The sequence below is a fragment of the Acipenser ruthenus genome, chromosome 19 (genome assembly GCF_902713425.1).
Source record: "Acipenser ruthenus chromosome 19, fAciRut3.2 maternal haplotype, whole genome shotgun sequence".
Lineage (NCBI taxonomy): Eukaryota > Metazoa > Chordata > Actinopteri > Acipenseriformes > Acipenseridae > Acipenser > Acipenser ruthenus.
The window spans coordinates 17,232,224-17,251,505 of NC_081207.1; the positions used below are offsets into that span (position 1 = coordinate 17,232,224).

General features: G+C 38.6%; 1 protein-coding gene across 4 annotated transcripts in view; it reads left to right on the plus strand.

The window, feature by feature from the left end:
- The window catches only part of LOC117424173 (cadherin-13-like), a 581,895-nt gene that overhangs the window by 549,074 nt on the left and 13,539 nt on the right, over nucleotides 1-19,282 (plus strand). For all 4 annotated transcript variants that reach the window (XM_058992546.1, XM_058992547.1, XM_058992549.1 and 1 more), the window contains 2 exons: nucleotides 17,196-17,429; nucleotides 19,023-19,241. In XM_058992546.1, coding sequence (XP_058848529.1) covers nucleotides 17,196-17,429; nucleotides 19,023-19,241 — 453 coding nt within the window. The remainder of the gene's footprint in view (nucleotides 1-17,195; nucleotides 17,430-19,022; nucleotides 19,242-19,282) is intronic.

The window sequence follows — 19,282 nt, forward strand, 5'->3', positions numbered from 1 at the left end:
TGTGCTCATTACCCACATTATATCCTGTGTAACAACTACAATGCACCAACATTAACACACCACACACAACACACAAATAAACACGGGTGGGGCACATTGCCACACTTCTGTACATAGGTTGTACATGCTTTTATAATAATTTGTAACAGCCAGGGAGGGAGTGATGATTAACTCCACATTGCTATTAATTTCCCTGAATTCCTGCCCTTATCTCTGTTCATTGTCAAGATTTTAGGGGTTGAAAGGGGTATTCTAACCTCGACTCAAGCTCTGTGAAGAGTTAGAAAAGGGTAACATCTTTGTGAATTCTGTGGCTTCAGCTACAAAGGAGGCTGTTTAAGTTGACTGGGGTGGACAAATTCTTGAGATTCAGCTTCCTTCTGTAATCTTTCTAAAGCTTACTTAACATAAAGACTCCTCACACCGTGTCCATGCATAACTAGCAACAGCCAAAAGCATTCGATTTCAGAAGATGTCTATGGTAATGCTGCACTTTCAGTCCATGTGGAATGTCCCTCAGATTTTCATAAATCTCACATTATTACGTATAAATGATGTCAATGTGTGAAACTTTACCTTGAATAATAATAAAGACACAATCTCACAATACTGTTTACTTGGCTTTCTGTGAGGGGATTTAAATAAAATAGTTAAAACATTTTTTTGTATTTTATTTTGTAAAAATGCATTCTTTACAATGAAGACATATATTTCTGTACAGTAGCACATTCAATATACGTGAATGAATGTGTGTTGTTCCCTCTGTTAAATGTAAGCTTTAAATGGTGAAAATAAGATGTTCAGTAAATACCAGTTCCTGGTTACAACTGATTTTAAATATCCGGCATCAGAACATACTGAAATAAATACGTAATACATAAATAATACACTATAACATTTGGATACACTTCGAAATACTAGAACAATAACTACTTTGTGATCTCTAAACATGGCTGTGAATGATTCCCTGAGTGGCTCAGTAAAGAAACAGGCTTGTTGTGTGCATAGTGAGTCATACAGTCAGAGGAGCGCAGGTTCATGTCATAGCTGTGTGGCATTGCTGGTCTCTTCTCTGGGGCTTTCACACCTGCTGGACTGGCCAATGCTCACCAACAAACGCTCTCAAGCGTCATGAGGCAATTGGACTGATCTTAGGATTGGAGGACACCCACTGATCCTGGGCTCTCCTGAGCTATTGTAGGGAATTGCTGTAGTGTGGTAGTATATGGAATCAACAAGTCCTGAAATTAAGATGATGAAGACCTTATAGATAGTAATCATTCATTCTAAACACTTTCATCTGGGTGTTGGATCACCATAGGCAGCCAGGACAGAATTGATTTGACACAGCAGTGAGTCTGCAAGGTGTTTAAATTGCTCTAGAGATGACCATGATTACTGATTTAATTCCTCTAGGTACGCTGCAGGTGGAAATGTGCAGCTATTGTTTGTTCTTCAGAATGACTAATGGAGTCATTCCTGTAAAGCATAATTATTTTTTGCAGTCTTGAAAACTTCTATACAGGCGCATACTGTTGTTATTATTAGTATTGTTTATTTCTTAGCAGACGCCCTTATCCAGAGCGACTTACAACTGTTACAAGATATCACATTATACAGATATTACATTATTTTACATACAATTACCCATTTATACAGTTGGGTTTTTACTGGAGCAATCTAGATAAAGTACCTTGCTCAAGGGTACAGCAGCAGTGTCCACCACCTGGGATTGAACACACAACCCTCCGGTCAAGAGTCCAGAGCCCTAACCACTACTCCACACTGCTGCCCTACTGTTGAACATCAGCAATAGGATTTTCACTCAACCTTACAGAAACAGTCATAAAATTCCCATTGGAAACCGTTAGCAGATAACAGCATTACCAGCAATGGCAACACAATGCATTTGGAACAACATTGCACAGTACAGCGGTCCTGAGAAGTACAGCAACTATCACTGATAAGGTGCAGTGAATTACCAGTATGTATTGGTTCATACCGTTATACAGTATGTCTAAATATTAGATTATTACCATTCAAACAATCCCATTGTAGCTGCCCTGTGTGCTACCATTACCCATTAATAATACAAGGTAAGCGAAGAGTAATGTTTGAAAGATGTTTGTTTATAGCTGTTCACATGTCTTTAACATTACTTACAGCAGATGTGATGGAGGTTTATTGTACATTAAACGTATTACTGTTATTAAGTTTGTCTTTAAAGAGCAACTTGTTATGGGTATAAAATATCAGTTATCTCTACTAATGTATTTTTGTTGTTGGATTCACTCTGTACATCATCTTCTATTTCAGTCATCACATCCTGGTGATTGTTCATTGGCCTCAATACAGCTCTCAAACATGTCCTCTCTCTAAGTTCAACTGGTACACCAGAGTGTGACCATTAACCTGTCCATCTGTCGCCATGTAGGAAAAAACATATTTGTTCTCTGTGGTATTTGAACTGATGTATTTCTTACACCTATTGTACTAGGGACGAGTGTTACAGGGGGGACAGCTGTACTTGGAGAAGACATGTTTGTAAGCTGTATTAAACGTCAGGGTTAAAATAGTCACCAGATTGTGTGAATCATAAACTCAGCTTCTGTAATATATATATATATATATATATATATATATATATATATATATATATATATATATATATATATATATATATATATATATATATATACACACATTTACATATATATGAAAATGTGTGTAAACAAAAAAGATTACATTAAAGAAGGTTGTGAAATGTCAAACCAGTACAAACAGTCTGTGCGAAAAAGGTGAAAGAACTCCATTGCATTTGAGACCAAGTCAAGAATTAAAAGAAAATGTTAACATGCCCATTCCTCGCCATCCCACAAAGTACCACACTGCACAGCTCCTGTTCCTCAGCACTGCTTCCCTAGCTGTGGCATTTAGCATTTCAAGAGAATTAGTGGGTTGTTGACCTCGGTCTAATGTCCCACGTTTTTTAAATTGAGTAAAATGAGAACTAAAATGCAAATTAAGCCCAGTGTTTTAAATTTTCATTAAAAAGCACAACTTTTAATCAATGACCCCGATTATGGTGATGATAATAAATGTTTTTTTGTCACAGTGTAATGAGAATTACAGCTGGGAAATTAGCTGTGCAGGATTGCGTCATGATTCTTAATGAACTACAGCAAGAGTGGCCATTGGATACTTCCTATCTGACTGAAATCAGAGTGAGACTTTACAGGGCTTATGAGTGGGTGCAAAACTAAAAGTGAGACTAGGGTTTTTCATTTGCCTCCATTGTATATTGTACTAGCAAACTGCTGTACCTACAGTGCACAGTACAAACCACTGCAGTGTCCAGTATAGGCTGTCGCTATAATCCAAACCAGTTGGGACCAGACCCTGCACAGATTAGTGATTTGTTTGGAACATTGTTATAATCTGCACCATGCTAAAAATGTCTAGTCTTTCATAACTCACTAATAACCCTTTGAATAAATAATACACAGTTAGGTGTAAATGTTTTAAATATTTACCATTAGATTATGATATTGAAGTTTGGTATCTACAGATGCTATCAGCTTCTTGTTGTAGGTGTCAACCATATACGATTCCAGTTTTTTTAAGACAGTACCAGAACCTGAAGCATTTAAATGTGCGTATACAGAATTATTTATTACTGTAAGTGTCTAAATACAACATTTCAACATGTTTTAAAAGAGACTCATACTCTTAGTATTGTCTACCCATAGTAGTGACTTAGTGTATTATCATCTGGTGATTTGTAATGCCAATTGTTTTTGTATAGCTTAAATTGATATTCTTGCATTAACAATTTGAATTCTGGATCCTTGGTGTCACAACTTTGTGTGCTGCAAAGGGGATATGCTTTTTATAGTTCCAATCTCATCTTTGTTTTTTGACATGGACTCTGTTTAACACTGTATTCATAAATGACACAGCAGTTAGACCTGTGAATATAGATACAGGACACGCTACAAGGAGGATCCAGAATTGAAACAGTTAAATGAAGAAAACTTCTCCAATCAGGTGAGATTTCAGTTTTAAAAAAAGAACAAGTCCTTCAGTTACCAGTGTAGATAATGGTGTCTGAAATGAGCATGATCCAGCAGTGGAAACAAAACCTAAATATTCTGTTTACTTGCAGCAAAATTACCAAGGAAGCTTATAATAAGTATTTATACTGGGACAGGGTGTGTCTTCATATTTACTGTAGATGTAGCTGATATGCATTTATTTTTAGCTTTCTAATTTGTCTGGAGTTATGCTTCTTAATAATATAATAATTTCAATTGTATCTTACTTCAGTATAGGTCTAACTGTCTGTAAATTAGTGAGATTAAACAAATAAAGTGTGTATCTGCAAGAAACAAACAAGCAGACATTGTAACACATCGGCTTTTTAATTCTGCCAGATAAAAGAAGTCTTATCAGAGATACCGGAGATAAAAGACAGGCAAGCAATATCATCAGTCGGGGCAAGGAAATAATATGCTTCGAATTAGAGTGCAGTTTCATTAAATGCTTGAAAGGGCAGCTCTCATGATTATATTCTGAAAGTGTTTCCATCTACGTGGGTCCGAAACCATGTCTGATGATAACTGATGAACCAGGCAATGTGTTTGAGCCAGGCTGAAAATTCAATTAGTTAAATAAATAAGAGATCACAATTGGTTTGCATAGCCTCCGTTGCAAATGCCCTTTCTTTAATTAAACCATTAAAAAATCAATCCTACATAATACATTGTGCACACGATTCCTACATAGGGGGGCATTGTTGTAACCAGACATGTTTGTGCCTTATTGACAAGCCAAGCCTAGCAGCCCCATAATTGTTACAGGATCATTGTAATAAAAAAGTGGCAAAATAAAAGGTACTAAATTAAGTTTTTGTTGTATAAGTCAAAATCCAACTACATTTTTTGAAAAACATTTTTTCAAAAGTTTTTTTTTTTTTTTTTTTTTTAATCATCTTTGCTATTACAGTAGGGGAGACCGGCACGGGTCAGTTGTAACCCCTTTATTTTTTCCAATCAGAGACAAGCTAGAGTGATGTCACTCACTGTGCACATGCTCAGTTAGGTTCCCTGCCTGCATATGGAAAAGAAGCTACCTTTGCTCAAAGCTTAAGATGTTATCGACAAAAATCTATTTTTGAGGTAGGTAAGTACATTTTTTCACCAACTTTCTTTTGGTGATATATTTCTGTGTACCCCAGTTCATGAATCCAAACTTATATACAGTAGATGCCGGTTATTAGCAACCCTGATAAAGACAACTTTCGGTTATTAACAACATTTTCACGGGAACCAATCCCATCCCATAGACTTTAATGTTAATGGATTCCGGATATTAGCAACTGTCTGCCGCTTAATGACAACTTTATTTTTTTTACAATTTCTATGGCTACGGCATGCACATGAATACATCGCGTGTACGCATCACAGCGTCTATTTCTGTATCAGTTTTCAGAACGCAGCTGTACATTTATTGAGTCTGATTGTCGTCTGTCATCATGGCTTCAAAACATGTAGACCTTTCTATAGCGAATAAAGTTCGGATTCTGGAAGCACTACGTGAACCCGGTGCTAAACAAGTACAGGTAGCAGAAAAGTTTGGAATCTCAAAATCTGTTGTAGCCCACATTTTGAAATTGGCTACGAAGCTGCACAGAAAATTGAGAGTGATTTACAGCTGGAGGTGGCAAATCGTAAAAAATTATGCTTCTGTATTAAAAGTAAGTACTGTATACCAACGAGGTTGCTAATAAGCGCCATCTACTGTATTTTTTATCACTAATCTGTGTACTTATAATTGACACGATTGATGTGAGTTTTGTTTCTTGGCAGAACATGACGTTTAATCATGGCTCCCAGGGTTGGGGCCAGTTGTAACAAGTGTTACAATTGACCCCATACAACACTAGCTAATTTTATTTTTTTTATTTTATTTTTTTGCTTTCAGTATGCCAACAGTTAGACAGAGAAAGACAAGTAGGGGCGTACCATTACACATCTTGGAGAACTCATCCAGTGAAGTGCAGAATGAGGGAAAGTCAGTGCGATCTGGCAAAATCATTTGATATTTGCCATATAACATTGTCCTGATTTTGTAAGGCCAGAAAGAAGTTAGCTGAGGAAGCATCTACTAAACAACCAAACAACAAGGAGCAGGAAAAAAAGTTGTCAGAATATCTGCTGAAGGCTGCAGATTTGTATTATGAACTGAGTCCCCTTGAGGTAAGCATAGGATCATAAATTGCACAATGTAAGACAATGCTAGACTTAGTTAACAGTTGATGTAGACAACACAAGTGGTGAGAAAACAGGCAGTATCCTCTGTGTTTTATTCCTATCAAATAGTGGAAAGTAGATTTGAAACTATTTTAAAAGAGGTGTCCTAAACATTAATTATAGTGTGTGTGTGCGTGTGTGTGTATAGCCTCCAAATGTATTCATACCCTGGATAAAGTATAACAATAAGTTAATTTAGTAAAGAAAATGTGTGTGAAGATCATGATTTTTCAAAATAAAGACATTTATGTTTTTATTTTTTGCAGGTGCGCAAGTTTGCATATGAGCTTGCAGAAGCATATAATTGCAGGTGTCCTCCATCATGGAGTGAAAATGAAATGGCTGGTCCAGACTAGTTCACTGCATATTTGAAGAGGCACCCCAAACTTACCATCAGGAGTCCTCTTTTTTTTTTATATAAATTATTAACCTGGTGACCACTGTTGTGTTTTACATTATTATTATTATTTATTATTATTTATTTCTTTCTTAACAGACGCCCTTATCCAGGGCGACTTACAATTGTTACAAGATATCACATTATACATTATTTCACATTATATTTACATACAATTACCCATTTATACAGTTGGGTTTTTACTGGAGCAATCTAGGTAAAGTACCTTGCTCAAGGGTACAACAGCAGTGTCCCCCACTGGGGATTGAACCCACAACCCTCTGGTCAAGAGTCCAGAAATGTGTCCATGCAGAAATGTGTCCATGTTCTTCATAAACTTAGGGGATGTTTTAGGTAGACACAAGTTTGATTCCAACGATATCTGGAATATGGATGAAACAGGGATCACAACAGTCCAAACACTTGACAGAATTGTTGCCAAACGTGGAGTTAAACAAGTTGGTGCTAAGGCATCTGCGGAGCGCAGGGTTCTTGTCGCCATGGCATTTGCAGTGAATGCTTTTGGCAACAGCAACAAGAGGTTCCACGGCCATTTTGTGAGAGATGGACCCACAGGCTGTACTGGAACAGCAAATGGGTCAGGCTGGATGTAAGAAGGAGACTTTATGGTCTTTATCTGACACTTCGCAAAACACACCAGACCTTCTCCTTAAGCAAAGGTCCTGCTTCTGTTAGAAAACCATCTAGTGCATTGATTTCTGTAAGAACAATGGCACTGTTCTCCTGTAATTTTCCCCACACTGTTCCCATAAATTGCAGCCCCTCGATTGCAGTGTTTATGGGCCATTAAAGAAGATTGTCAGCACATGCATTGACAGCTGGAGACAAATCCAGGAAAAAACATGGCAATCTATGATATTCCAAGAATCATGAAGACAACTCTTCCTTTCACCTTCAGAAGAAAACACAAATGCATCGGAGTCATCTCTCCAAACACAGGTCACCTCTTCAACCACGCCTCAGGTCACCTCTCCAACCACACCTCAGGTCACCTTTCCAGAGGCAAGTACATCAGGCTATAATCAAGCTCTCCAAAAGGAGACACAAGAGGGTGCTTTCACTCCAGTCACCATCCGCCCATACCCCAACACAGGCCCAAGGCAAGTCAAAACAAAAGGGATAAAGAGGAAAGCAACAGCAGTTCTTGCTGACACACGTAAAATTAGCCCTAGAAGCTGAAAAAAAGAAGTCTGTTGGTCAGAAGGTAAAAAGGAAAATTGATTTGGCAGACAAAAAATAAGAAAACTGGAAATAAAACGGCAAAGACAAAACACCAGAAAAAGGAAGATTTTTAAGATCTTTTTGATGAGGAAGAGACCATTTTTATGTGTGCTTTAAACACTATGCTTCATCCTGACCCAAGGAAGTATGGGTCCAGTGCTGGTCCTGCAAGTTTTGGGCCCATGAAGCTTGCACCAAAGGAGGCAAGATATATATGTAATGTCACAATTGTGAGTACAAAAAAAAAGAAAATGTATGAAAATTGTTCTTGTTACAAAAAAACCCAATTTTTTAAAATAAATTTAGTCATTGCAAATGTTTTTTTACCCCGGTTTTCTTCCTAATTGGAATGCCCAATTATTATTTTTTATCCCGGTTCACCGCTGCAACCCCCCAGCGACTTGGGAAACGGAGGCTTAAACATGTGTCCTCCGAAATGTGTTCCTGCCAATCCGTCATTTTTCGCACTGCAGATCCACAGCAAAGCCACCAGCACTATAGTGCTAGAGGACAACACAGATGTGAATGGATCCACTGCAGACCCGCAGGCGCCCTATCAGCCTTTACTGGATGCGCCACTCGGGAGCCCCCCCAAAACATTGTTAGCATACAAAATATATATATATATATATATATATATATATTTATCTTATTGAATAAAGATATCCAGTTTTTGAGTTAAATACAATGTGTTGTTATTTATTTGTTATTCTTCACAAAATGTTACATTTGACCCCGACCACTGCTACAACTGTCCCCGGCCATGGGGTCAATTGTAATTTCTGACCCCTTGCATTTGAAGCAACATTGCAGTCTGTATGTCAGCTCTACAAACATAAAAAAGGTGGGAATTGGTAACAGACAGGTGTAAGTTGTTTGTATGAAAGAATGGCAAAACCAGTTTAAATGGTCTCTGAATAATGGAGCAAAAGATCAAAACTGTTACAACTGTCCCTGGTCTCCCCTATATTAAACTGTTTGCAGCAAACAATTTAATAATTTCATAAATTGTACTTTTTATAAAGTTTTGAAGGGGGGAAAAAAGATATCTGGTACTAAAGCAGGCTAAAGAAATCTGTTTGCAAGCCTTCTCGAGGGTAGTTTTGCACTTCCTTGGTCAGTTCACCTGCAGAGTGGCATTGTTCTGACCAGCAACCAGCTGCTGCCCCTATTAGCCAGTGACATACTTTGAAATGTTCCACACAGAAGACACTTGCTAATGTAAAATTACCAAGGAAGTGAACCCATAAGCGATTTCCTGTGTGAAAGACAAGGAAACTGAGAGCTTTCTTTAACCTTGTTTTGTAACAGATATCGTGTTATAAAATGAAAATACAGTGAATGGAAGTACACCAAAGATCAGCGGAATTATTGTGTTAGCTAAAGGCACCTTAAAAGACGTCTATGTTTGCAAGCCATGCTGTCAGCAATATTAAAGTTAATTCACCTGGAGAGTGAAATTGCATTAAATTGAATCTAAGTGCAAGGTTACCCTTTTTCAAGCTACCAAATGCATCAACCATGCAACATAGTCCATTATCAGAACTATATTTTTAAAAGACTGTGGTAACTAGTGTTTATACAGTACCTGCATCATGGGGTTTTATTCTTTAATGGTAATGTGGTGCGCTTGTTTTTATCTTTTTATAACCGCTGGGAAGACTGTGTTCTTGTGGTTTTCACAGGTCTAAATGCACAGCGTGTCTATAGTTAAAATAGGGCTTGTGGAACCCCATCAAAAAATCAGTTAAATCTATTCGCACAATGAAATCAAAATAGTCTAGCTGCTGCAGACAGACCAGAACAGGGTCGGCACCATGTCGAGTGGCCACAGACAAACAAAACAGAAGTTATTTACAATTACGTGTGTGTGTGTGTGTGTGTGTTAGATGTGTTCGCTGCCACGGACACTGATAACTCTTGCCATGGTCAGCTTGGTTTAATTAATCAAAATGGACTTAAGAACAGTCCTTAACCAAACATTCCTTAAAAGTCCTCTTGTATTAAAAATAATACACTTCTAACCCACTTTAAAACAGTTGAATATAGGTTTTAAAGAGGGCTGGAAAAAAAATAAATTTAAAAAGAAACACTTTAATTATGACAGTCCTTAAGTAAATGGTGGCTATTAAATATATATATATATATATATATATATATATATATATATATATATATATATATATTGCAAACAGGAAAATGATATCTATTTGGAGACAGCTTAGTTTGCTTGTAGTGTTCTTTAACTTTATATTAAACATTTCTTATTAAGAAACAGTTTTTGGCAGTGCAGTCGATCCACCCGCCAGGCTACTCCTGGAAATCAATGTCTGTTTCTAATCTGCACAGCCTGCACTTGTCATTAACTGCAATGCACCTGAACCTTCAATAGAAGGAGCTCTAATCAACAATAAGAAGTGGTGTTCTGCGGGATTTCGGTGTATTGAAATATCATGATACAAAAATTCTACGATACCTAATATATATATATATATTCAGTATATAGGGGCGGGACACTCCGCCACAGGGTGTCACAGCAAAGGGGGTGAATACTTATGCAATCAAGACTTTTCAGTTTTTTATTTGTAAATAATTTTGAAAAATATGTAGATTATTTTCCCCACTTCGACATTATGGACTATTTTGTGTAGATCAGTGACAAAAAACCCTAATTAAATCCATTTTAATTCCAGGTTGTAACACTACAAAATGTGGAAAAGTCCAAGGGGGGGTGAATACTTATGCAAGGCACTGTATATATATATATATATATATATATATATATATATATATATATATATATATATATATATATACAGTGCAGTGTATATATATACAGTGCCTTGCATACTTTAGCATAACAGAGACAGAAGTGTTAAAGGGACTAGGAGCTCTTAAAATAAACAAATCCCCTGGGCCGGATGAGATCCTCCCAATAGCACTCAAAAAATGAAAGAAGTTATTTACAAACCGCTAACCAAGATCATGCAACTGACACAGGGGTTGTACCGACAGACTGGAAAATAGCAAACGTAATACCGATCCACAAAAAGGGAGACAAAACCGAACCAGGTAACTACAGACCAATAAGCCTGACTTCTGTTATATGTAAACTTATGGAAACCATAATAAGATCCAAAATGGAAAATTACCTATATGGTAACAATATCCTGGGGCAGTCAGCATGTTTTTAGGAAAAGGAGATCGTGTCTAACTAACCTACTTGACTTTTTTGAGGATGCAACATTGAAAATGGATAATTGCAAAGCATACGACATGGTTTATTTAGATTTCCAGAAAGCTTTTGACAAAGTCCTGCATAAAAGATTAATTCTCAAACTGAACGCAGTAGGGATTCAAGGAAATTGCATGCACATGGATTGGTTAACAGGTAGAAAACAGAAAGTACTGATTAGAGGTGAAACCTCAAAATGGAGCGAGGTAACCAGTGGTGTACCACAGGGATCAATATTAGGTCCTCTGCTATTCCTAATCTACATTAATGATTTAGATTCTGATATAGTATGCAAACTCGTTAAATTTGCAGACAACACAAAAATAGGAGTGGCAAACACTGTTGCAGCAGCAAAAGTCATTCTAAATGATCTGGACAGCATTCAGAACTGGGCAGACACATGGCAAATGACATTTAATAGAGAAAAGTGTAAAGTATTGCATGCAGGAAATAAAAATGTGCATTATAAATACCATATGGGAGATACTGAAATTGAAGAAGGGAACTATGAAAAAGACCTAGGAGTTTATGTTGACTCAGAAATGTCTTCATCTAGACAATGTGGGGAAGCTATAAAAAAGGCCAACAAGATGCTCGGATATATTATGAGAAGTGTTGAATTTAAATCAAGGGAAGTAATGTTAAAACTTTACAATGCATTAGTAAGACCTCACCTAGAATATTGTGTTCAGTTCTGGTCACCTTGTTACAAAAAGGATATTGCTGCTCTAGAAAGAGTGCAAAGAAGAGCAACCAGAATTATCCCAGGTTTAAAAGGCATGTCATATGCAGACAGGCTAAAAGAATTGAACCTATTCAGTCTTGAACAAAGACGACTACGCGGCGATCTGATTCAGACATTTAAAATCCTAAAAGGTATAGACAGTGTCGACCCAGGGGACTTCTTTGACCTTAAAAAAGAAACAAGGACCAGGGATCACAAATGAAGAAAAGATAAAGGGGCATTCAAAACAGAAAATAGGAGGCACTTTTTTACGCAGAGAATTGTGAGGGTCTGGAACCAACTCCCCAGTAATGTTGTTGAAGCTGACACCCTGGGATCCTTCAAGAATCTGCTTGATGAGATTCTGGGATCAATAAGCTACTAACAACCAAACGAGCAAGATGGGCTGAATGGCCTCCTCTCGTTTGTAAACTTTCTTATGTTCTTATGTTCTTATGTTCTTATGTTCTTATATATATATATATATATATATATATATATATATATATATATATATATATATATATATATATATATATATATAGTGTGTGTATATATATATAATCTTTTTTTTTTCGATCCACACTTCAAAAAAACACTCTTTGATTGTGTGCTTGATTGTGTGCTTTAAAAACAATATTAACTTTTTTTGCTTATACCGGAAAAAACTACCTTTTCTGCTCTGCGCATTTTCAGAAAATTTAATTACTGCCCAAGTAACGCCGTGGCGGACAGGGGAGAACAGCTGGTTTCCAAAGCCAATTCCACAAGTTTAGTGTGGAACTATTTTGGATATCAATTAAATGAAAACGGTAATCCGGTTGAAGGTGGACATCCAAAATGTAGGAGGTGTTTAAAAGAAGTCAAAAACAAGGGAGGAAACACCACCAATTTATTTAAGCATTTATCAGATCGCCACACAAATCTCTTTGCTGAAGTGAAGCGACAGCAGGTAAGTTACAGTGAAACTAGTTTTACTTTTACTGTAGTTCTTTTGTTTTACATGTTATTGAGATTCCGTGAATTCCATCTCGCCTTCAAAATGTAAATCATGCACCCAACAATATGAAGTTGAAATAGTACAATTTCATACAATACTATAAAAAAAAACTCAGTGTAAAGATAACACGATAGGAACGCTCTAAAAGCTGATCAAAATGCAGTTCAGTAGTTCACTTAGATGCAAAACGATAGGTTGCGGATGCAACCCCAGTTCCCTGAAAGAGAAAATAACCATCAAGGTATGGGATATTGCCGTCAGGCAGTAGGGATTGGCTGAGCTTTATAGCAAAGCTGCCGATAGGCCTCTGCGCGAGCTGCCGTGTAAGCCCACCCCCCTGGAAGCTTACTATACGCAGCGCGCAGAGACTCACTTCCTCTTTTGCCCTTCAGGCCGAGAAGGCTTCCGGAGCGACCTCGCGGCTTGATGGTTATTTTCTCTTTCAGGGAATCGGGGTTGCATCCACAACCTATCGTTCCCTTTCAAGTCGAAAATAACCATCAAGGTATGGGAACAGTGTACCCAAGCCGTCGCGAGGGAGGATTCTCGGCAGTCGGACAGACTTACGTCATAACGCAGCTGCGTAGGCAATACATCTACGCATATGCAGAACCGCGCCTCAGCGTCTGTGTTCGCAATGACACCTGTCCTAAGGTGGAATAGTCAACACCATATTGTCAACCACTCTATATGTTCGCATTCTGAGGCATCATAGAGTGTAGCACAGATGCTCCAAATAGTGGAGCAGAGGAATCCAGTACATTCAACCGGTAAAACCTCGTAAAAGTATGTGGTGTAGCCCAACTGGCTGCAGCGCAAATGTCAGATACCGGCACCCCTCTAAAGAGGACCCAGGATGTCGCCATACCCCTAGTGGAATGCGCCTTCAACTGCCCTGGTGGCAGAAGGCCTGCAGATTCATATGCTAATTTAATAGCATCCACTATCCAATGGGAAAGGCGTTGTTTATCCACACTGTGGAGAGGCTCGAACGGTGCCTTGGTAAGGGCTTCTAGCACCACGTCAAGGCTCCATGACGGTAAACTGGTCGCCCTAGGAGATCGCAAGCGTCTTGCACCCTTCAGGAATTGAGATGCCAGAAAATGACAACCTGGTGATAAACTGGTGATTAAACTGTCAATGCATACATGGCAGTAAGAAAAAAACATGACCTTAAGACTCAAAAGAGGATGAGAAACCCTTAAGAAACAAGTTCTGCCAGCAGCACTGCAAGATCTGCTACAGAACAATTAGAAAATGAGTTTGCTTTCTATGAGAAATGTGAGGAAATAGAAGCTCATGAAGATCCACTTTATTAGTGGAAACTTAAGTCCACCACATTCCCTATGCTTACTTGCGTCCAGTTGCTCTTCTGAACGAGTGTTCAGCACATTTGGATTTATTTGCAGTCCAAGACGAAACCGTCTCACCCACGAGCACATTAACATGCTTGTATTTCTGGCAAAGAATTTGCCACTTGTAAAAAATTGCTAAAGTGTACTGCAAAAGACAGTCTTCTTGTAAATTCTGGTCAAGAATTTGCCTCTTGTGTTGAAAGACATTCTTGTTTTGTTAAAAACAGTTTCATTTTTTCATTCCTTAGAGCACTTCTAAGACACCTCTGTATATAAACATCTGACCTAGTAATAAAAAGTACTGTAAGTTTTGAAACACTATTGGGACTGGGATTTTTTCTTTATACTCATCCCTGCATTAACAGTTCTCTTTTTATATAAGAAATACAGAAAATAGTGTCTCTTATACTAAGCTTACTTTACAGTTTAAGTTGGTGGCAATGACCTTTGATTACACTATTTTCTGTTTTTCTTACATAAAAAGAGAACTTGTTTTCAACAGAAAATAAAATTAAACAGCAAGCATTCCACCATGCTGTAGCATTAAGTGTGTTTTCACCTCTAGCACACTTTGTACTTGCGAACATTTTTATTTCACAGCCATATTTGAAAATCCAAAGAATCGTGATAATATCAAATATCGTGATCTTATGCAGGGTATCATATCGAGGTAGCCTAAATGACGTATCACAGAACACTAGTAAGAAGCAGGAAGGATACATAAGGATACACGCATTACCTGGGTGCTTCTGAATGTGAGTTTAATGTTATATGGAGGGATCCAGTTGTCCACAGTGGAAGCATATCCATCCATCTCTATTACTGCAATACCTCAGTATGAATCTTGTTCAGTGTAAAATATCTAAAAGAATGACCGACTCCTGGTTTCATTCTGTAAATATTATGTTGTTTGTTTCCTCCTTTTTCATCCAGTGGCCCTATTCATAAAGCTTTCTGTGGGGGTTGTACGGTCTGTAACATAACATGGCTGTCACCAACTCACTTAAATGTGCCCGAGCTGCCTCTCTCTCCTCTGTCCTAATTCTCCTCGACCTCTCTGCTGCCTTTGACACTGTTGATCACTCTATTCTACTATCATCTCTTGCTGACCTGGGGATCTCTGGCACTGCTCTGGCCTGGTTCTCCTCCTACCTCTCCAACCGCACTTACCAGGTAACCTGGCGTGGAGCAACCTCCACACCTCACCCTCTCTTAACTGGAGTCCCCCAAGGGTCAGTCTTGGGTCCTCTCCTGTTCTCTCTCTACACCCGCTCCCTGGGCCCCCTCATCGCATCCTATGGTTTCTCATACCATTTCTATGCTGATGATGCTCAGATTTTCCTCTCCTTCCCCACCTCTGACTCCACCATCTCCTCCCGTATCTCTACCTGTCTGTCTGCTATTTCCTCCTGGATGCACTCGCATCACCTCAAACTCAACCTCTCTAAATCTGACCTCCTTTTCTTTCCCTCCTTCTCCCCCTCCTCTGATCTCTCTATCTCTGTTCCTCTGGAATCTACCACACTCTCTCCCTCTTCCTCAGCTAAGAACCTTGGAGTCACCCTGGACCCCTGCCTCTCTTATTCCCAGCACATCTCCACTCTGGCACGCACTTGCCGATTCTTCCTGAGCAACATCCGAAGAATCCGACCCTTCCTCACCAACTATGCTACCCAGCTCCTGGTCCAGGCCCTGGTACTCTCCCGCCTAGACTACTGCAACTCCCTCCTGGCTGGCCTCCCTGCGTCCGCCACCCGTCCGCTCCAGCTCATCCAGAACTCTGCTGCCCGCCTGGTGTTCTCTCTGCCTCGCTTCGCCCACGCTACTCCACTACTCCGCTCGCTCCACTGGCTCCCGATCACCGCTCGCATCCAGTTCAAGACTCTTGTACTAGCCTACAGATGCCTTGACCAGTCTGCACCTAGCTACCTCCAGACCCTCATCTCTTCCTACACCCCCACTCGACCTCTCCGCTCCGCCTGCACTAGAAGACTAGCTCTACCACCGCTACACTCCCCTGCCTCCAAAGCCCGCTCCTTCTCCACCCTTGCTCCGCAGTGGTGGAATGACCTTCCTACAGATGTCAGGACTGCCCAGTCCCTGACCACATTCCGGTGCCTCCTTAAGACTCACCTCTTCAAAGAGCACCTGTAGAACTCCTCTGTTTGTATCCTGGGACACTATCACCCTTCATGTAAATGTGCTTTATTTTGCTCTTATCAGCCCCTATTTTACTGCATTTAATCCTGTACTTCAGAATACTGTAATCTGCCAAGTTTTTAACCTGTAGTACTTTGTATTTAATCACATCCTGATGTAACTATCACTATTTAATCATATCCTGATGTAACTATCACTATTTAATCATATCCTGATGTAACTATCACTATTACCTGCTGTATTATTGAATTGTGGTTTGTCAAACTTGTACTTTACTTGAACAAAAGTTATTGTATTTCTTGCTCTTATTGTATTACTTGTATTGTAACGCTTGAAATGTTTTTGCTTACGATTGTAAGTCGCCCTGGATAAGGGCGTCTGCTAAGAAATAAATAATAATAATAAATGGCTGTGTGCCATCGACGGTACAAAAGCAAATTCAGAAATCACTTTGTTTAATGTTATATGATACTTGACTTGTATATACACCTGTGTGTATATTATGTGTGTTTCTCTAGAAATGATTTAAGTTTAACGTCATGCCTTGACATATTAACCTCTTTAATGAGCTTTTCAAGTCTCAGGGTCCTTCATAGACTGCATGTTAGGTAAGCATTGTATGCCATTGGCTGTTTGTTTTTTTACAGCCCCATCCAAGACCAATAAGCCAATCAGGTTCACTATAATCAATGATATATGATGGCTGTTAGAAAAGTGGAGTTGAACATTCTGTTTCCAGCAGCACTCAATCCCCTTCTTGCTCTCCTGCAGGCAGCCCCCCAGCGACAGGCACGGGCACCCTGGTGATTACGCTGGAGGATGGGAATGACCATGCGCCCTCGCTTTACCCCTCTGTCGCCAGGGTCTGCGAGGACTCCAAGGACCTGAGCGTGGTCCTCCTGGGAGGCAGGGATGAGGATATCAGCCCCAATGCCGACCCCTTCAAATTCGAACTGGGCAAGCAAGCCGGGCTGGAGAAAACGTGGAAAATCACCAAAGTGAACAGTAAGCTGCTGACTTCCATACACATGTACATATACTATACATACATACATATACAGCTATGGCCAAAAGTTTTGCATCACTGTATAGAATGAATACATTTTGCTTCATAAAGTCGAATGCTATAATGTTACGGTGACATATTGAATTATCGCTTTGTAGTTTTCCGTATACTTAATGAAAACCATGAAATACTGTACTACTATTATGGCTTCCGGTAGACTTTTGCGATATTATTTTGTAGTTTCTTTGATTACATGATGTTAATTAAAAAACAAACAAAAAAAAACTATAAGAACATAATTTGGATCTTTTATTTATGTCTCAATCCTAAAATTCTAGCCGATGCAAAACTTTTGTCCATAGCTGTACATATACATATACATAAAATAACATTGCATGGTTAATGAAAAATATAAACTAGTAATATCAACTAATTGTGTTGTAATAGTATCATTATTAGTAATATTAAACTAATATGGTGTTGTGGGGAGAACAAATGTACTCACAAAACGTTTTTGACCAACACAATGTAAAAGAGGAGGAAAAAAAGCACACGAATATAGCTTCTCTCCCAACAGAATAATCAAAACACCAGATAATAATTATTATTATTGTTATTGTTGTTATTATTTATTTATGTATGTATTTATTTATCCTGGTATATAACAAAAAATATTTTATAATTAGTATTTGGCAAATAATAATAGCTGTATAATTGGCAAAATAAAATAGCTTATGTATGCATGAATAAACATTCACAACAACTAGAAATCTGTACTTTTTAATTATCCCTTACAGCATGATTAGCCCTTACAGCATGTGTCTAGTTTAGTGAGTAGATTGAAATACATGTGGTATGATTTTAATGTGTATACAGTATGCTTATTTAAAAATAGTAATCAATTTATCTATGGCAGGCCACTAGAACTAAATAACAATTGCTTGTATTTAGGTCACTGACAGAACTCAATGTTATATATAAAATAAATACATAAAAAAAAAAAAAAAATCTTCTTTAACAGCGGAACTTTATTGTTCACTTAGATTTAGCTTTTCTGATTCTTATCTAATAAGCTTTCAATTTCCCTGTGCAAGTCTAGCAGTAATCATGCCAGTGTGATATAAATCATTGAGTCTGTGCACAGAATGAAGCACAGAGAGGATGTCATTATCAGAATTAGATATATGTGTTTAAGCTGCCCTGCGCTACTGTAGGCTACTCACCAAAGGGTTTTCAAACATGAAAAGTAATGATTTTTAAAATTGGAGGAGATAGTTAGAGATAGCAATCTATATGAACCCAATGGGAGGTTGTCGTCTATATTGAACCCATAGTGCTTAACCAGCCTACAAAAGAAAGTATGGTGTATTGACCACTGCCTGGGATATGAATTAACCACATAGGGAGAAAGATAAAAAAGGCTAATGTCATATAGATTTTGTTTATTACATTGTTTAGAAAAGAAGTCGTGCAAAAGGTTTAGTAAGTATGTCCAGCAAGCCACTGGACAATTCAGAAGCTGTTTCAAGGAAGGCATGCTTAAACTCTGCCGGTGGAGGGTGCTGGGTTAATGTCTCTCTCTCCCTCTCCAGATACCCACGCCCAGGTCAGCCTGCTCCACAACCTGAAGAGAGCCAACTACAACCTGCCAATCATTGTGACAGACTCCGGGATGCCTCCCCTCCCCAACAGCACGGAAATCAAAGTACAAGTGTGCACCTGCAAAAAGAACAAAATGGACTGCAGTGCTGCCAACAGTCTGCACATGAGCCTGGCTGTGCTCATCTGCTTCTCATTCATCACCTTGCTTTGTAAGTTTATCCCGGTTTTCTCTTTATTTTTATTTATAGGG